General features: G+C 40.8%; 1 protein-coding gene across 1 annotated transcript in view; it reads right to left on the bottom strand.

Moving 5' to 3' along the window:
* Nucleotides 1–17,641, bottom strand: part of LOC139726297 (citron Rho-interacting kinase-like) — a 37,325-nt gene extending 19,684 nt beyond the window's left edge. Inside the window, exons 1-21 of the mRNA XM_071637365.1 lie at nucleotides 17,586–17,641; nucleotides 16,784–17,011; nucleotides 16,042–16,217; nucleotides 15,296–15,540; nucleotides 14,618–14,711; nucleotides 13,699–13,902; nucleotides 12,915–13,068; nucleotides 11,609–11,801; nucleotides 10,987–11,212; nucleotides 10,135–10,262; nucleotides 9,227–9,389; nucleotides 8,516–8,569; nucleotides 7,637–7,846; nucleotides 7,000–7,116; nucleotides 5,935–6,030; nucleotides 5,277–5,384; nucleotides 4,654–4,757; nucleotides 3,860–4,013; nucleotides 2,765–2,962; nucleotides 1,913–2,155; nucleotides 87–280 (exon numbers count right to left, since the gene is read on the bottom strand). Coding sequence (XP_071493466.1) covers nucleotides 87–280; nucleotides 1,913–2,155; nucleotides 2,765–2,962; nucleotides 3,860–4,013; nucleotides 4,654–4,757; nucleotides 5,277–5,384; nucleotides 5,935–6,030; nucleotides 7,000–7,116; nucleotides 7,637–7,846; nucleotides 8,516–8,569; nucleotides 9,227–9,389; nucleotides 10,135–10,262; nucleotides 10,987–11,212; nucleotides 11,609–11,801; nucleotides 12,915–13,068; nucleotides 13,699–13,902; nucleotides 14,618–14,711; nucleotides 15,296–15,540; nucleotides 16,042–16,217; nucleotides 16,784–16,988 — 3,266 coding nt within the window. The 5' untranslated portion in view covers nucleotides 16,989–17,011; nucleotides 17,586–17,641. The remainder of the gene's footprint in view (nucleotides 1–86; nucleotides 281–1,912; nucleotides 2,156–2,764; nucleotides 2,963–3,859; nucleotides 4,014–4,653; nucleotides 4,758–5,276; nucleotides 5,385–5,934; nucleotides 6,031–6,999; nucleotides 7,117–7,636; nucleotides 7,847–8,515; nucleotides 8,570–9,226; nucleotides 9,390–10,134; nucleotides 10,263–10,986; nucleotides 11,213–11,608; nucleotides 11,802–12,914; nucleotides 13,069–13,698; nucleotides 13,903–14,617; nucleotides 14,712–15,295; nucleotides 15,541–16,041; nucleotides 16,218–16,783; nucleotides 17,012–17,585) is intronic.
* Between the last annotated feature and the right edge of the window lie 310 nt (nucleotides 17,642–17,951).

Raw genomic sequence — 17,951 nt, 5'->3', positions numbered from 1 at the left:
GAGGCAGGTTTACTAGGCTAGAATCAAGGCCCCATCCCCTCACACCCTAACCATCCCCATAGCACAAAGTGTTATGTTTCACTTACATGGCTTGCTGTGCCTCTTCCAGGGACTTGGTGACCCCCTGGAGAGCGACGTCCCTCTGCTGCAGCTCCTCCCGGGCAGAGTCCCTGGCCTGGCGACACTCCTCCAGCCTGGCCTCCAGCCGGTCAGTGATGGTGTCCAGGTCCTCCACCTGCTGCTCTAGCATCGTGCAGGTGGTCTTCAGCATGTTGATGTTCTGTCAAACGAGAGATCAAAGACATTTAGAGTAAATGGATTGTAAGGGGGGGTAATGATGATGAGCTTATGTAAATAATACTGTAAAGCAAGAAATTTTCACAGCATTAAATTTTTGTGAATTGGAGCCAACAGCCTTTTTCGCAGCATGAAAGTTTCGCAAATTGTCACTGGCATCCAATGCTTTATAGTGTAGGCAAAAACCTTTGCTTACATTTCAATTTCCCGAATCTTGGTTATTGCCAAATTTGTGAATTTAAAATGTATGTGAAAATGTTGGGTTTTATAGTATATGACTCTGAGAAGCAGGAATGTTGGAAGACATGGGGTATAGGAGGGTGAGAAAATCATCCCTCTCTACTCCAAGGCTTGTGGTATTTAGAACCGTTTGGATGTCTCTTATCAATGCTCTCGAAGAGCCTGATGCCAAAGGAAGATCAAATGTGACCCGCTACAACAAAAGGGTCCGAAAGTCGGGGTAGGACAATTTTCTGAAAATGGCATGACATTATTAACTTACTCTTTTACTTTAATATCATATATAGCACAACTCATAAAAGCACTCGGTTGTGGAGATATCGATGATTTCATTAGCGCATGTCAAGTGGTTAAGGAAATCAGTTTCGAGAAAAACACCTTCAAAGTTTTCCTTCCCACGCTATCATGATCAAGGGGAGGCGAGACAGTTTTCACCGCTTGACAATAGAAGGCGTGCTCCTAGCGACCTCCGTCATGTTCATTCAAGCTTAGTGCCAGCGATGTACGCACAACCAATCAGAAATCAGGATGCCACACACTGACCAATAAGATCACTCCCTCGTTGCTAGGGGCGGAGTCTAGCTACAGCGCTAAATCCAAATCTTCGGACACGTTTCTGTTACATTGGAAGTCGGAAAATCATGGCCCAGAAAAACGCCGATTTCTTGCCTTTCCTTTAATCATTTGGCTTCAAAATTTCGGCAGATGACGGACAAAATATTAGACTACAAAATTATGCCAAAAACAGAAATCCGATTGTTTTGACCAATTTTGATGATGCAACTTTAAACTCGATTTTCTCGGCTCAGCCGTCAGCGACTTTAGGATCCTTTTGTTGTAGCGGGTCACAAATGTTGAAAAACCTGTCTGAAATTCACTTTCACTGCAGATATCTAGCAGATTTTTAAATCAACTCTTTGAAATATTTTTCCTGGTAATTTCTCATCCAGAGTCTCCCGTCTACAGCATTATCTCAGAATGCTGCCTCAGACCAAGCACTTGAAGTCAGCGTTTATCAATGCACATGTGACATTGTTTACTGATGTTAACTCTGTAAATGATACAGAACTAGAAATAGATGATTGCATTCAAGGAATTGGGCTATAATCATCTCTCTCTACAGACAGGCGACTATAATCGCTGCCACTATTATTGATACTATGGCAATGACACTGATATTTGATGACATCAGACAACATACACCAACACTCAAACAATAACGCTGAAACAACACTACTAGTCAACTCAGACTCACCAAAGGGGACACATACGAATGATGCCCCAAACTACATTTACACCAACACTCATCAAACTTAATTCATAAGTTTGACACCTGCTGATAACCTGGCACTGCCACTAAAACACAGTCCCTCACCAGTTCGTTCTGGCCGAGCTTGTTTTGGCTGTCGGACAGAGTGGCCTCCATCTGCTGGCTCTGACTGACCAGCTTGCCCTTCTCCATGGCGAACGCCTCACACCGCCCCACCAGCTCCTGCTTCTCCTGCAGCAGGCCGGAGCACTGGTCCGCCTTCTCCCTCAGCTGGGTTTCCAGGGTGGTGACGGTGGCCGACCGCTCCCGCAGGACCCTCAGCTCCTGATCCAGGAGCTTCTTCTCGCCCTATATGGAGTGGGGATGGATGGATGCAGGAGAGGTTCATGTATTTCTCAGATTGGAAGAAATTTGATGGAATGGGACAAGACTAGACAGATATCAATATTCTTCCTTTTACCCATATCTTCTGATCTATTTCTTTCTTTGTTTTGAAGCATAAAAAGGGTGGAAATGCAAGATACAAGTACGATATACTAGAGAAAGTACATAGCTGTTTCTGTATCAACATACAAGAGGAGACTTATCATTTTCATCACTTTCTTTTACAAGCTGTCATATAATTGTAGGGAGTTGCTGAACAATACATTGATATATTCGGGGTGTATGGACAGTAGACATCTCCAACAGAGCTGTCCCATAAGAGTCATTCTAGCCTTTTGAGTTACCTTTGCAGCCTTTTGATATGACCTTTGATGAGAAATAGCTGAGTCTAAAAAAAATATATTTTGAATTCATGAGCCTTTGATATAAAGCATGGTTTGCAAAGAGAATACCACAAACATTCACATTAAACAAGGTTTTGCCATTTTCCTGTTTTAGTACAGTGAAAATGATTGCTCTGAATTCCAAATGAGGCTTGAAAAAATTAAAACCAGGAAAGAATAATGAACTTACTTCCAAATTGTCTATCTTCGTTGCAGCGCCCTCAACTTCATCTTGGAGTTTAGTCTGCAGCGTCCTCACTTGTTGCTTCAGTTCACTCTCACTGGCCTCCACCTGCTGTCGGCTGACCTCTAACCTCTCACTCTTGACCTGGGCTTGTCTCAGCTTGTCCCTCAGCACATAGATCTCCTCTTCATACTTATCTGCTGCCTGGACATCGTTTGAGTGGAGACCAATCAGGAAGATTTGCAATTGGTACCCATGATGTGTATGTGTGTGTGTGTACTGATATGGTGATATATCTGTGACGTAAAAGCTATGACTTGTTGTGTCACTGACAAAATGGTGGCGATTCATATCTAAGTAAGCATTTCATGGTATGACATTCGGAGCAAATCCGCCCATGCATCCCTTATTTTGTGACATGCCTTTATTGCATTCTTGTGATCAACATTTGATACATTACAGTTAGGCTTAGATCATTCCGACACAACTTTCTTTTCTGACCTATGTGTCAATGTGTTGATAAGCCAATAAACATCTATATTGTTGACTGAAGGTGTGTCACATCAGAATCTCGGTCAAACATCAAATCAACCACCAAAGATAAAAACAGTTGCACTGAATGACAGCTCACTGTGTATGACATTCCTAAAACTCATGGGTGTAACGATTGGATATAGATGACAGGAAAAGGATGTTGAAAGAATTTAGGAGAGGATGAAGAATACAGTAGTGACAAAAAGGATGAAGATGATGGAGTTTATCACACAATAATGATGGCTAGCAAACTGTAAAAGTGGAAATTTTCGCGGTGTTGACATTTCCGCGCATTTCGCGCAACCAGAAATTAGCGCGAAAATAAATGCATGCAAATATTTTTGCTTGCCACATGTTCCAGCAGTTGATGTCTTGATTCCGCGGAATTAAAAACACGCGTAACTCATCTTACCGGCCGAGCGTGAAAATTTCCACTTTTACAGTAAGTTAATGTGAAAAAAAATAAATGAATACACAAATTTCAAATTTGTATACAACTCATGACAGCAATAAGACAATCACAGGGTGGAATAATAGTGATAGCAGTAGACTAGAGAAATGCATTACCTTGTCCAGTTTCTGCTGCAGGTCTTTGGACTGGTCAGTCAGACTAGTCTTGGCACGCTGAGCCTGCTTCATTTCAAATTCAAGTCTGCCAACCTGGGTCTGGAGGTAGAGCCTATCCTGGTTCAGGTCAGAGAACTTTTCGTTCTCAACTCTCCTGGGGTTGGGAGGGTCCGAAAGAAAAAATATATATAATTATAAAAAGGTATGCCACCTGGAATTAGTTTCATACATCACATGAAGTGATAGTTTCTAAATTTTTGCTACTTCACAATATACATATGTTTTTGCTCTAAAAAATGAAATAAAATACAGTACAAGATCTTGTTGCACCTAAAAGAAAACAAAATCAGTGATGGACTGATTTCTTGTGATTTCTTCAAGCAATGGGACTCGGTATAGAAGTTTTCTAAAACTTGCCTAGGTGGAGTTACCTAATCAAAAGCATACACGCACAGAAATTTGTGTTTGATATTAATATACAGCAGGGCTCAACATTAACTTTTTTTTTTCTCTGGTGGCTGGTTGGGGCTACTAAAATCATTGAATGTAAAATGTTGGAGCCCCAAAAACAAAGTGTAGTGGCACTAAATAAAGGAAAGCATAGCAATTCTTTCTTAATCTTAGTTGCCCAAATGGGCCACTAAATGATATGCTCTATGAAAGTTTGGTGGCCCAAGATCAACTTTTAATGGCCTCAGTGGCCACCAGGTCACTGCTAACGTGAAGCCTTGTATACAGGCAACCTGCCACTGAATCTGTTGAGGCACATCGAGAGCTGGCCTATGTGTCCTTACTTGAGTTCCTTCTGCTCCTGCTGCAAGACGTGGTGTCTGTTGGCCACCATCTTGTCAATCTGGGCCTGGAGGACTTTCACCTGGTTGTCTAGGACGGTGATGGACTGGGGCAAAGAGGACAAGATATATTTTATTGGATGGCAATGAATGGGATACTATGCCACATTGGCCCTAACGAGTGCAATATTCCCTGGTATTCCATGAAATAGAGCCATCCAGTGTCATCATTATTATCTATAGCCATTATCAATAGAAGGCATTTAAACTGTTTAAGGTACTGTACTTCTGCTAGTCTTTGAAGTTTAGCTGAGAAAGGAATGACTTGCATGCACTTCTTTTTCATTTAGTCGGTGCATGATTCTGGAGCACAAATTCAACTACTCACATAATAGCCTGACGAGTCCCAATTCACGACATATCAAGCCTGCAAAATACATGGCGTATAAAGTATTTAAAAGTTTGTTCCAATACCTGATACCCAAGCTCTTTTAAAAAAGTTACTGGTATCATTGGAAACAAAAGATCTAGTATACATGCATGAAAATACAATGCAAGAAAACAGAATGCCTCAAACACTATTACATACACATCAGGCTTTAGAAAAAGTATGATTTTCGGCATACCTCGGCTTGCTCCGCTATCTTTTTGAGGTGGCTGCCCTCGCAATCAGCCTGGAGAGAGGAGACCTTGTTTATGGTCCTGGTGGCTTCAGCCCGCTGCTGCTTCAGCTCCTGCAGGCAGAGAATAATACACAGTGAGGATTGAAAAGAAAGCGCCTCTTGACAGAATTTGTATGTCATATCTGAAAGGGCTGGATTCAGATTCCACGAATATGTCACTGCCACTCCCTGACTATGTTGCTAAATGAATGCACCTGGGCAGAGAACTAGAACTGTACACAAGATACAGAGGTGATCGTGATAAATGTGCACAGCATGTACCATCTCCAAACAACTATCTCAGGCATTGGAGATCCCAAATATAAAATACATTCGATTCACTGAAGCTGACAGTAAACAGAATAAAGTAGCTTTGACATAAGCAGGTCACAATGTAAATCTAAATCTTAATTGCTTCAGACTTACACTCACGCCCAAAATGATCATCCCTTTTCTTTCTCAATGGTGAATATTCAATAAAAGAATAGGCCTGTGTCTTACGGATAATTGATATTCTAGGCTTTGATAATGAAGCTCTTGCTAGTATCAACAGTAATGAACAAATTTTTAAAACAGTATTCCCGAGCAATAACAGTGTTACAGCCTCCAGAGCATAACTCACCCGTTCTCGGCCACTGATCTCACGTTCCTTCACAACCAGGTCGTGCTCAAGCTGCTTACACATCCTCTGGGTAGCAGTCAAGTTCTCCTCCATGTCCTGACACAAAAACACATCATTAAAGGGATGGTATAGTATTGGTGGAGCTGAGGATTGAGTTTTTAACCTTTTGCATGATACCAAGGAACCACTTAAATGCTTCAAAGCATACCATTCTACGATGAATTAAAAGTTTATATGATGAAAATCAGTCTTGAAATGGCTAAGATGTGCAAAAACAAAGTAAAACAAAGCAATCTTTAGAATAGGTTAGTTCCATCTTTTATTAGGATTGCATTGTTTTGGATATATCAGCCATTTCAAAACCAATTTTCACAAAATAAATGTTGAATTCCTCTTGGAATTACAAGCTCCTTCATAATTCATAAGAGGTTTTTGATTATCTCACCAAAAAAGTCAGAAACCTTGACCCAGGTCTCAACCAAAACTAAACCACCCCTTTAACCTGCATCATAGTCATTACAAGATGACACAGTGCTTGCTCATGTTGAGTTGTTACTGACCTGTGAGAAGTCGTCACATGTTCAAAATAAAGGAATCAACCATACTAGATTTGGGCTAGAGTTTTATCATTTGAGTATCCTTTCCACAACATGAGTGTGGGTAAACATGGTGAAAATGTAATAATGGTTACTCAGATTTTGTGAGAAAAAATGAAGCATCTGTATTGAAATATTGCCCACAAACAAAGGATGTGGGCTTGGGGATGCATTATTTGCCAAGTGTCCATGTCATCGGCTCCTGAGATTCTGGAACATGCACAGATCTGTTTACTCTTTGTTTAGTAATCTCAACATAAAAAAAATCCAGAGACTTTGGGGAAGGGCTATAAAACAAAGTCTTGATGTTGTTTCAAGCCACAGACAGAATGAGAATGGAACTAATTACTCCTAGTTGGCCTGTCAAATGTGGCTAGCAATGGGCAGCAAACCAGTATCAACCAGGCACTGTGCCACATGAAACAAGAAAGAAGCATAACAAATTTGGGGAAGTGACCTCAAGACTTACCACAATCTTGCTGGCCAGGTCCTGGGTCAGAGTGTGCTTGGACTCCACCTGTTCCTTGAGCCGTGCCTCCCTCTCATGGACCATCTTCAGACGGTTCTCCAGGCTCCGCTGGTCATCCTGTCATAAGATCACAAAGTGGGGCATCAACTTTCTACTATGACACACAATGTTCTGAGTGTGCACAACCCCAGGTTTCAGGCTAGGGAGGTAACCCTCCCTATTTTTAACAGGTTGTTTCCACAGGGCTGGTTGTCTCTGCATGTGCATAAAAAGCAAGCCTTTTTTGGAAAGAGCCTGGCACAGTTGTATTTCATTACAGTAACCATATCCGTAAGTTTACCATCTGTATAGTGCCGCAGAAAGTGAGGCTACGACATTGCTTGCTTACACTTTAATCTTCACACTGCAAAATCTTATGTGGCCTACGGACAATTTTGACTTCATAAACTGAATCCTATATTGGTAAAGCTACATCACATTTCTAATAAAGTCAAGACATTGTACAAAGTACAAAGCGGCCAGTTTCATCAAAAGACTACTTCAAAATGCAGCCTATGACTCCATCACAGAGTGGTGTTCAATCCACTTCATCACCTTCAGAAGATGACTTGGTGGCTAGAAGGAAGACTAGACAAACCTGGCTCTCCTGCAGCTGTTGCTGGAGGTCCATCACCGTCGCCCTCAGCTCCTGGACCGACCCCCTGCATTGTTCCTGGACTGCCTCCCGCAGCTCTGCTTTCTCCTTCCGCAGCCGCTCGGCGGCGCGGCTGGCGCTACTCTCCGCTTCGGCGGCTTCCTGCAGCTTGTGGCGCAGTTCGTCCAGCTGGGACTGGCTGCTGTGGCTAAGCTGTAGAGAACAGTGGACAGAACCAGTTGATCAACCCTGTTACCAATGTGCCATCGGAAGTGAGAAAACTGTCCAAACTGATGAAATAGTGCTTTGGGATGAAGAGCTTATGACTTCACAATGATGGTGCTCTGTCTCACTAGAAACATCACAGATCTTGATGAAATTTTGATCAATCATAGTTTGAACTGACAAATCAAGGACTTGCTGTATCAGCATTATCTCTGGCAATCAAAGATATCTGTTTTAAGGCTACTCTCAGATTTAGGAATACTTGGGAGAAAACAAGAAGGAAATAATGTTACTTCTCAGTCATACATCAGTCAGTACTCTGAGCTAAAGAATATTATACACCAGTAGTACCACTCTAATTACTAGTGTCAACTTGCAAAGCAATAATACCATCCTCAATGATGTCTCACAAATTTCCTTTTTACTCCATTGGCTCGCCACTATTGGATAAGCAGTTTTCAGCAGCTTTTTTTGCTACACAAATATTTCAGAGAAGTAAATGAGGCAGAATTTCTCAACATCACCTTGTATCAACTTCATCAATGCTTGTCCAGCCTTACTGTCAAAGCTGAAGTAGCAAAATATGCCCCTCTTTACTGCACAGCTTATGACTACGATCAACGATTACATTCGACAGTTCAGAGGTCCTGGACTTACCTTCTGCAGCTGTGCCTGTAGTTCCACAACCTCACTCCGTGAACCTTCAGTGGTCTGTGGCATAAAGTGAGTGAAGTGTACAAGATGCATTTATACGGAATATCTGCTCGACCTATCAGAACACTTAATGCACACAAGTGATTGGGAATCATATAATTGACATATGAGAAGACTTATCACAATAACTTTATTCTATTTGAGCATAATTGCAGGTGACTTTGTTTCACATTAATTTCTAGGATAGTTGCTTTAACAAGGCATTATCCTTGTGGCCATATGTAGGTGTGTGTTCAGGTTATGACATTTGACAACTTTAAAAATGATTTATAATAGTCTATTCAGTATGACAGTTGAAGAAGTAAACAGGGTGATAACTGCACAGACCCTGCAGAAACTTGACATCTTAAATTGTTTTTTTTCTGATTTTCTGAACTTTGAGTATCCAGAATAAACAGAATCATTAGAATTTATTTACTACCTCTCCCTATCAATAGTGCACTTGCGCCATCTGATAACCTGAAATAATGAACTCTTTACACTGTCTTCATCACATTCAAACGGGTTCTGACAATTATTACAAGAATGCTGATCATCTACAAGACAGAGCGTCAGAATTATGATGAGAGAATAGTCGCAAAAGTGTTTATTTTTTTCTTGCTTCTTTGTCAAAATGGCATGGATGAAATTCTGTAGTCATGGTGACGTTTGTACCTTATTAAGCTTGGATTTGACAGAGGAGATCTGAGTCTGAAAGTCTGCACAGTCCTGAGTCTTCTGCCTCAGCTCGGCCTCAAGCTTTTCTGCTCTCTTCACGGCCACATGGCGGTCAATCTCCATCTGGGAAAATGCCTGCTTGTATTCCTCTAGTTCAGACCTTCATTCATATGAACAGAAGTGAAAACTGTGGTGTGAATTCATTGAATAATTGTATCTTTCTACAGTCTATCTGGAGCATACCACAGAATATGCCATCTTGAACAGAAGCAGCTATTGGTCAAAACTGAAATGAGACAAAAACAAAACAAAACACACAATTTCACAAATGCATAGTTCTGAATGGCTTGTAGTCTAGTTTTGTTTTCTTTGTTTTGTTTTCTCATTCTTTACCCAGTAGGTTACTGTCTCTGCATGAAGATTTCTAGTTGATCCATCATTTATCTCCTGGGTGAAGACAACTCAACTATTTTAAGATGCCTGCTTCAGTGGAAACCTATATCAATCTCGAGTTTATGTGATGGACGTAGCTGGTTTCATAGATAGACTTCCACAACACACTTTACTAATGTCCAGACTACATTCATTATTTGGGAAGAACTGTGAATGTATGTTTGTTCGTTTGTTTGTTGTTGTTTTCAACTCAGCAAAGGCTTTAAAAAAATGAGTTCGATTTTCAATCATATCTGTTGTCATATCGCTTAGAAAGAGTAATTATTTTTGCCATTAATTTGGAAGTGTGCACTAAGGAAGTTACTCTGTGCCTAGTAACTACAAAATTTTGAATTCGCATGAACGCCGTACTGAACACAAAATATACAAAAATAAATAGATGTTATGCCAGCAGAAAATTGTAGGACATGCCTAACCACCTCAATGACAAGACATACCCCTCCCCTCCTTACCTCCACTCCTCCTCTCTAAGCTCCTGCTCCTTCTTGCTGGTGTGCCTGATCTCCTCCAGCATCCTAACTGCCTGGGAGTCCACGTCCTTCTGGTCGCTGCGCTCCTTCTCCAAGACCCGCTTCAGTTTCTGTTGGAAACAACAGGTTTCCATAATGGAAATGTTGCAAATGTTTATATCCCATGTTAACATGCCGAGAGTTTCAAAACTGAAAATTTTGATGTATTTTGATTTCAGCCCTGCTTCGGGAGTTCAAGTATAAGTGTAATGAAAATCTCTAAGAGGGATAAACACACAGTTTGCAGAGACAAGAGTTTTTACAGCACTTCTGAAAAACACACAATCAGACAGCTCTCCAAGTTAAAGGGATGGTACAGTATTGGTTGAGATGAGGATTCAGCTTTTAACTTTTTGCAAGATACTAAAATCCACTATATAAAATGTTAAAGAACATACAATTCTAAGAGGAATTCAAAGTTTATTTGATGAAAATGGGTTTTGAAATGGATGAGATATCCAAAAACAAAGTAAAACAAAGTGATCCTAATAAAGGTGGGTCCCACCTTTTCTTAGGATTGCTTGTTTTGGATATCTCAGCCATTTCAAACCCAATTTTTATCAAATGATGGTTAAATTCCTCTTAGAATTGTATGTTCTTTAATATTTCATAGCAGGTTTCTGATTATCTCAAAAAATCATAATCAAAAAGTCGGAAACCTGAATCCCCATCTCAACTGAACTGTACCATCCCTTTAAGTTTGCTTTGGTTCGAGGGGGAGGGGGGCCGGAAATGATGGGCAAAAAGAGAGATTCAAATCAAAGCGAAGATTCTATTTAACCCATTTGGTCTTACCGTTAATTCAGCTACAGCTTCAGCCAGGTCCCTCTCCAGCACAGTTTTCTCTGCCTGAACCTGCTTCAAGGCATCGACCTTCTCCTTCAGAGTCTTACTGATGCCATTGTTCTGCCTCGTAAGGGCACTATGCTGGCTCTCCAGCCGACGGCAGCGGTCCTGTAGCCTCTGGTCAGGCATGGTGCTGGTGTCCAGTGGTGAGGAGAGCGTGGTGTTCAAGAGAGACCTGTGTGCAAAAAAAAAAAAAAAAAAAAAAAAAAAATGAGGTCACATGGTTCCTACATCTATTAATAATATTGCGTTTATTAGTTGAAAAATGAGCAAAGAAAATGAGATTTCACGGGGATTCGAACCGAGACTTCTGGATGCTGGCCCAGTGCTCTATATCCACTGAGCCATAGAAAGCCCTATAGTACAGCGTTCATCCCAGAAACCCTTAATTCTCAATGCTCGTGTGGTCAGAAGCTAATAATTTGCGTTTAATAATATTGTGTTGTTGGAAATTGACTAAAATCAAATTTATGATGTGGTAGAAAAGGGGGACCGGTGTTGACAAGAAAGTTGATGACAATGACAATTAACTTCCTATTTGTTTTCAGTGACCTGGAAGTGAAAGACTCACATTTCTGGTGAACTTGACCCTGTGGCTGTCTTGGTGTATGTGAAACCCACAAAGGGGAGGTCATGGCCTGAAAAGCCACCTCTGTTCCTCATCAGGGCGCTGGCATTGTGGCTCCGGGGTTCAACGGGGTCAAACTCGTCAAAGTTGGAGACGTCGTCCACACTGCTGACAGTTGGCACAAATGGAGGCACTCCTGCAAGTCACATAGTCGGAAACAACACAAAGACAGGAATTTATTAGATATCTTTGACTCAGTACCGTAAAACCTGAAATTTTTGCGTGCGTGAAACTTTGCAAATTTCACAAGGTGCCAAGATTCGAAAAAGTAAATCGCATGCAAAAGTTATTGTACACCCAATGCACTGAATGCCAGTCCCTGATTCCCCAATGTTTCTCATGCTGTGAATTTTCCTAACAATAATGACTTAAGTATTTCAGGCTTTTACATTGTTTCCATGCTATGATACGGGTTCTGGGGGAAAAAAAAGTCTAACTGAGCAAGGTGACAACTAAGACTAGGCAGAAGACAAACTGTTTTTGACCATTTTGCTCTAAAACTGATTGCCATGACAAAAGGTTTAAAAAAGAAGGGATGCTGATGTATGTGCATACAGTATCAAAGTGCATGAAATGATGCCTTCCCATGCAGTAACCTTTCACAGCACATGAGGGGTGCTAATATAACTGTAAGCAGAAAAATTAAAACAAATAAATTCCCTGTCCCTCTTATGGGTCAACAACCAATTGACGCCAAAGATCAGTCGGCCTGATGAAGCATCCCGGAGAGGACGTGAAACGTCGCTACTCCAAATTACAAGTCCAGTTGACTAGATGTACTGATATAGTTCATCAAATAAAGACTGGCACTATCACGTTTGTCCATAGCAAGTTCTCACTTGACAAAATATAGAGCATGATGAAGAAATAATTGCAAAATAGATTGTGCACACACAAAAAAGGTCTTGTTTACAATACATTAAGATTAGGTGTAAAAGTTTAGACTAGTCAAACATATGTGTGCACCGTTAAGCCTTCTACCATCCAACATTCTACTGCCACGAAAGCCTTCAAAGATTTCAAGTATTTCTCCATTAAATATAGGCCAGGTTTACTAGGAAAAATGAGATTTGGAAAATTACTGACTACATAACAAGTCGTTAATTGAAAATTTGAGCATGAAAAGGAAATGTCGTTTACTAAGCATACATGCACATGATGCTATGGACTGCATTAGTATTCATCAGGGATTAAATACACCAAGACAGACAAGCTATTGGGTTAGGAGGGTATGTTTGTAGGAACAAACCATCTCTGAGAGTTGCCCATTCGATGCCGCTGAAGAAGGCGTGGCAGCCAAGCCCCTCGTAGCAAATTCTCTCTGCCCTGTCACAGAGCAGCTGCTTAATCAGACTGGTGGCCCTGGGACTGGTGGCTGGATTGGATGGGAAGGAAAGCTTCCTCTAGAGATGACAACACAATAAAAACAAGAGGAAGATAGGAATGCATTCTGGCAAATTAGAGTCATTTTATTCTCTTCTTCTTTTTCCTGTTTTTGTCTCATTTATGTCAAATTATGTACATGGAGGATGTGCAGTAAATATCTGGAAAAAAAAAAGGAGCAAAAAAAAAGAAAGAAAGAAAAGAATACAGTTTACAGCTAGTACATTATTAGTTCCTGCAGTCTATGAAGTGGTATCATGGAAGAATCACAAACTTACGATCTCTTGAAACAGACAATTGGATCCGTGGTCTGAAGTATATGGCACATTTAGCATGATTTGAAGGAAATTATTCAGCTTTATTACTACCAGAGGCCATGAACACGGAAATGGAATGAATTCTATAATCAAGGCAGTTACACAAACCTTACAACTGAAATGTCCTGATTGTACTTCCATATCTCTATTTATTCGATTTGTTTTTTCGGTATGGTACACAGAATTTTACACTGATTCTCATTGCAGTCTCTTTTAAGAAAAAGAAAAAAGAACGTTCTAAAGAAAATGCATTAGATATTTTCAAAATTCTAATATTTTTTTTCCAAGGGTGATATCATGAGTGCAGGGGATCATGGACATGTCCTCCCTTACCTTGTAGTCCATGATGTTGCTGTAGGTGACCACCATGGAGTCGCTGCTGAATGGAGTCTTCCCGACCATCATCTCGTATGCCACAATACCCAGCGACCACCAGTCGCACTCCGTCCCGTACTGGCTGTCGAGGGAGCCGTTGAGGCTCATCAGCACCTCGGGCGCCACGTAGTCTGGAGTCCCCACTGGCATCTTGGACAGGACCTGATGATAGAAGACAACAACACACAGTAGGCACGACAACGCACCATTTTTAAAATCATTATCATTATTTCAGTATTATTTTCTTCTCTTTTTTTTACATAAACATGGCCAGCAGGCTGATGATCACTGACAGTAACAAGGATGATGTTGTACACATACACAAAATACCCACATTTATGAAAAACAGCCTCTGTCCAGTTTGTTTGAGTCTATGTCAAGTAAGTCAAACATCTCAGGAAGTTGTGATGCTTTTCCAAAAATGATACATATATGATTGCATTCTGAATCAGTATCACAGCTAGGCAGAAGCCTCTTACAAACTTCTGTTCTCATGCATATTGCTGCAGCACGACATGATCCTGAATTGAAACAGAGTGGGGCAAAGTGGCAAACAAAGGAACTGTCAATAATCATTTGACAGTTGGAACATTAAAAGAGTTGAATATTCACTCAAGATGACATACTTTCTTGCCTGTACTTCAACAGCTGAACTCAAATATAAATATGAAAGCAAGTTGTAGGCAATGAGTAATGTGAATGACACTTGAAATTTTTGTTGCACTAATGCTGGTGATGTTTTACATAAACAACAAGTGTAATCAATCATGAGATGACTTGATAGGACAGAGTCGATGTTAAGCACTAGAACAAAACAATTATTCTTCTATTGAAGACTCTAAAAGAAAGGTAGGAGCCAGAAGACATGACTACTCACCGTACCATCTTTACCCAGCTTGGCTGACGAGCCAAAGTCAGCCAGCTTGATGTGACCGGTTCGATCCAGGAGGATGTTGTCTGGTTTGATATCTCTGTAAGAACCATGCGGGAATGAACAAAGAGAACAAAATTAAATGCTCCTTTGGCATTATGCATCACACTCTTAATGAGAGATCGTTACACAACAATGTAACATGCCGTTGCGGGTAGAAGTATGAGTATTTTGTAGTAACTTGATGTTCATCTGTTACACTGTTTGTAATGAGAATTCTAATGTCATATAAACATGTTGGTTCTGTCTTCTTTAATATCCTGTATCAGGAGTACCAAATACACAGCTAACTCTACCTTAGTTCCTTCTAGAAGACTCCCCCACCTCCATCACCCCCCCCCCCCCCCGAAAAAAGGTCAAATACAATACAATCTGCCTCCTATCCTGGCTTCATATTTCATCTCACTTACATACCTCCCCCCCCCCCCCCCCCCGAAAAAAAAGAACATTCGAAATAAACTAAACATACGGGTACACAAATATGAATACACCAGTATATTCATAATTATAAGACTATAAGAGTCTCACTACCAAGGTTTCCACATAGAACCTCCAACCCCTCAGTTACCTGGTATGTTCCCCAAGCACCAAACCACTAGACCTATGACAGGCAGATTGCCTTACCTGTGCACATAGCCCATGGTGTGCAGGCTATGGATGGCCGCCACCAGCTCTGCCAGGTAGAACCGGGCCATGGGCTCCTCGAAGACGTCGTCAAACCGGGCCAGGAGGGAGAGCAGGTCGCCACCGGGGTGGAACTCCATGATGAGGTAGAGGTTGTCGTCATCCTGGAAGGCGTACTGGAGACGGGTCAGCCAGTGGCTCGAGGCCCTGGCCATGATGTCACGCTCCTCCTCGTAGAAAGCCACCTTCAGTGAATGAGAGAGAAACAAAACATAGAGAGTTAGGGAAAACATGTTTCCTTTAATACCTCTTGAGACAATCAAGGAAAGTTCATGTACATCTCACCAATACAGGACTCACAAGTCTAATTCTCTTATGTCTCCAGGGTGCTAAAAGACCTATTTTGTTACCAGTGTCTTGCATTAAGTACAATAAAGGCACTAGGGTTATTCGTGAATTGTGATATTAGAGAAGTACCACTTAGATTACATCACCCGCAGGAATGAGCATGGATAAACAGCATTTTTGTCTTCAGCAATCAGCAAAGATTGCTTTAAATAAAATTGCCATCGAAAAAAAAAGGGGGAGACGAGATAGTTGAAATGCTGATGGATAAATGCTGAAATGAAAGAAGTGCCGTACTGTCTTGCCACTTCTGAAAAATGTTGAGTATGACCACTGAAAAGCATGCATGGCTTGATTTTCTATGTACATGTACTTTGACAAATGGTCTAAATCAGACTCACATTTTCCTTGGAAAGAGTGTCTGCCTTGTGCAGTACTTTCATGGCATAGACGTCTCCAGTGACTTTCTCCCTGACCACCTGAACCTGGCCGAAGTGACCACGGCCAATCACGTCCTTCACTTCAAAGTCATTGATGCTAATCTGGAGCTTCTTCACTTCAGAAACTGTGTTCTTGACTGTTGAAAGAGTAAGGAGATGAAGTGACACCACAATGTACAAACATGGTTTGTCAATTACTGGCTGGCAACAGTAAAGTGTTACCACGAAAGAATGCATATATTCATTTCCTTTTTTACGTTTCATAATTCCCAACTTGAATCATAGAGTAATACTTCATATAAGGGATTTTCGCTGTCCCAAACATATATAAAGTTGTTGTTTTTTAAAGCAGTTTTGATTCAAAAGAAATAAGCAGTACAATTAGGTCCTATCAGCACACTTGATTTACTCCAAACAAAACACAACCTATATTGAAAATTTAGAAAAAAAAAGAACAATATTTTTTATCAAAACTCCAAGACAGCAGCACATTAAATAAGTTCAATTTTCTTATCAACACACTGCCACTGCTAGCAGTAACAGCAGAAGTGGCTTGGTGTGAAAGAGCTGGGCATATCAGTGGTGAATATCAAAAGAAATACAGTTATGTATATTCTTCCTATTTTCAATCTATCCCTCACACACACTTATCTGTATTCTGATTGGAATGGTAACACACAGAATGTGATTTTTTTTCCCTTACACTTGGTAACAAAGGTAGCAGCATGCTTGTTTCTCATCAGCTGCTCCTGACTGCATTCTCCGTAGAGGGCCAGGAGAGCATCCACAAGGCCATCCCTGCTGAGGTGGGTGCGCAAGGCCGTGGTCAGGACTCCTCTGCTTTTGCTGAGGAAAAGCTGGTTGAGTTTGTTGGTGCGCTGACCGAGGGGTTCCATCTTGTCAGTCATAATCTTCAACTGCTTTTCTGTTTCTGTAAAGTCAAAAGTTTAATCTGTTAATAAATGTGAATGACATATAAGAACTGCCTACACATAACAATGAAGGCGGGGACCTTGTGCTCAATGAAAAAAGACAAGCAGATTCATGCTTGCTATCGTCAGTATGGACTAGATTGGCATCATCGACATCGCATCGCGTAATATCACGGCTCAATCATTCATAATTTCTACAGCTACAGTAAAGTCTTATCAATACTAGTAGTTACTAGACATATATTACTGATTTTAAGATAAAAGCATATCATGATTATGTGCAGATGTGGGATGTAAGAAACTCCACGCTGCTTGCATCTCAGCTCAACTTACTTAGACTTCTAAATTAAATTTTACTGTATTTATATAATGGACACTAGCACAACAGACACAACGTTACATGCATGGGACTGATCGCCCACAAGCACTGCATAGTGCACTGTGAATTCATGTTTTGTGCGAATATTAATTCGTTGCAGCATGCATTGATAAATTTTGTACCAACAAATGTAACTTACGCGTCGCTAAGTAACAGTTCATAAAAATGTATATTTTCATATGCAATATGCTTACGGTTGTGGAGATCCTCTATTTTAAATACATTTCTTTCCCGTTAGCGCAGCTGTTCGGCGTTCTCAAATAATCCGCCTGCGATATAAGCCCGTTGCTGAAATGAAAGCAAGCCAGTCATTTGCTGCTGCATTGACCCTGCTTATGAAGCGGACTACGTGATTGGTTGATTGGTCGGTTGCTACAGCACGCATGCGCATCAGACTTCGCGAGCTTTGCTCCAATAAGCCTAATCCCAAAGAGCTTTACATAAATAATGAGTGAAGTGCGGAGAAAAATCTCTGTAGCTTAATCCTAATCTCATAAACACAGGACTGGCATAAAATATTACAATTATGAAAGAAAAACAATCGTTTGCTCTATAATTTG

The sequence above is a fragment of the Diadema antillarum genome, unplaced genomic scaffold (assembly GCF_040938485.1).
Source record: "Diadema antillarum isolate AM-2024a unplaced genomic scaffold, OU_Dant_1.0 seq00000082_RagTag, whole genome shotgun sequence".
Lineage (NCBI taxonomy): Eukaryota > Metazoa > Echinodermata > Echinoidea > Diadematoida > Diadematidae > Diadema > Diadema antillarum.
Note: the sequence above shows the minus strand (reverse complement) of the source record. Positions and strands in the feature narration are given on the sequence as shown.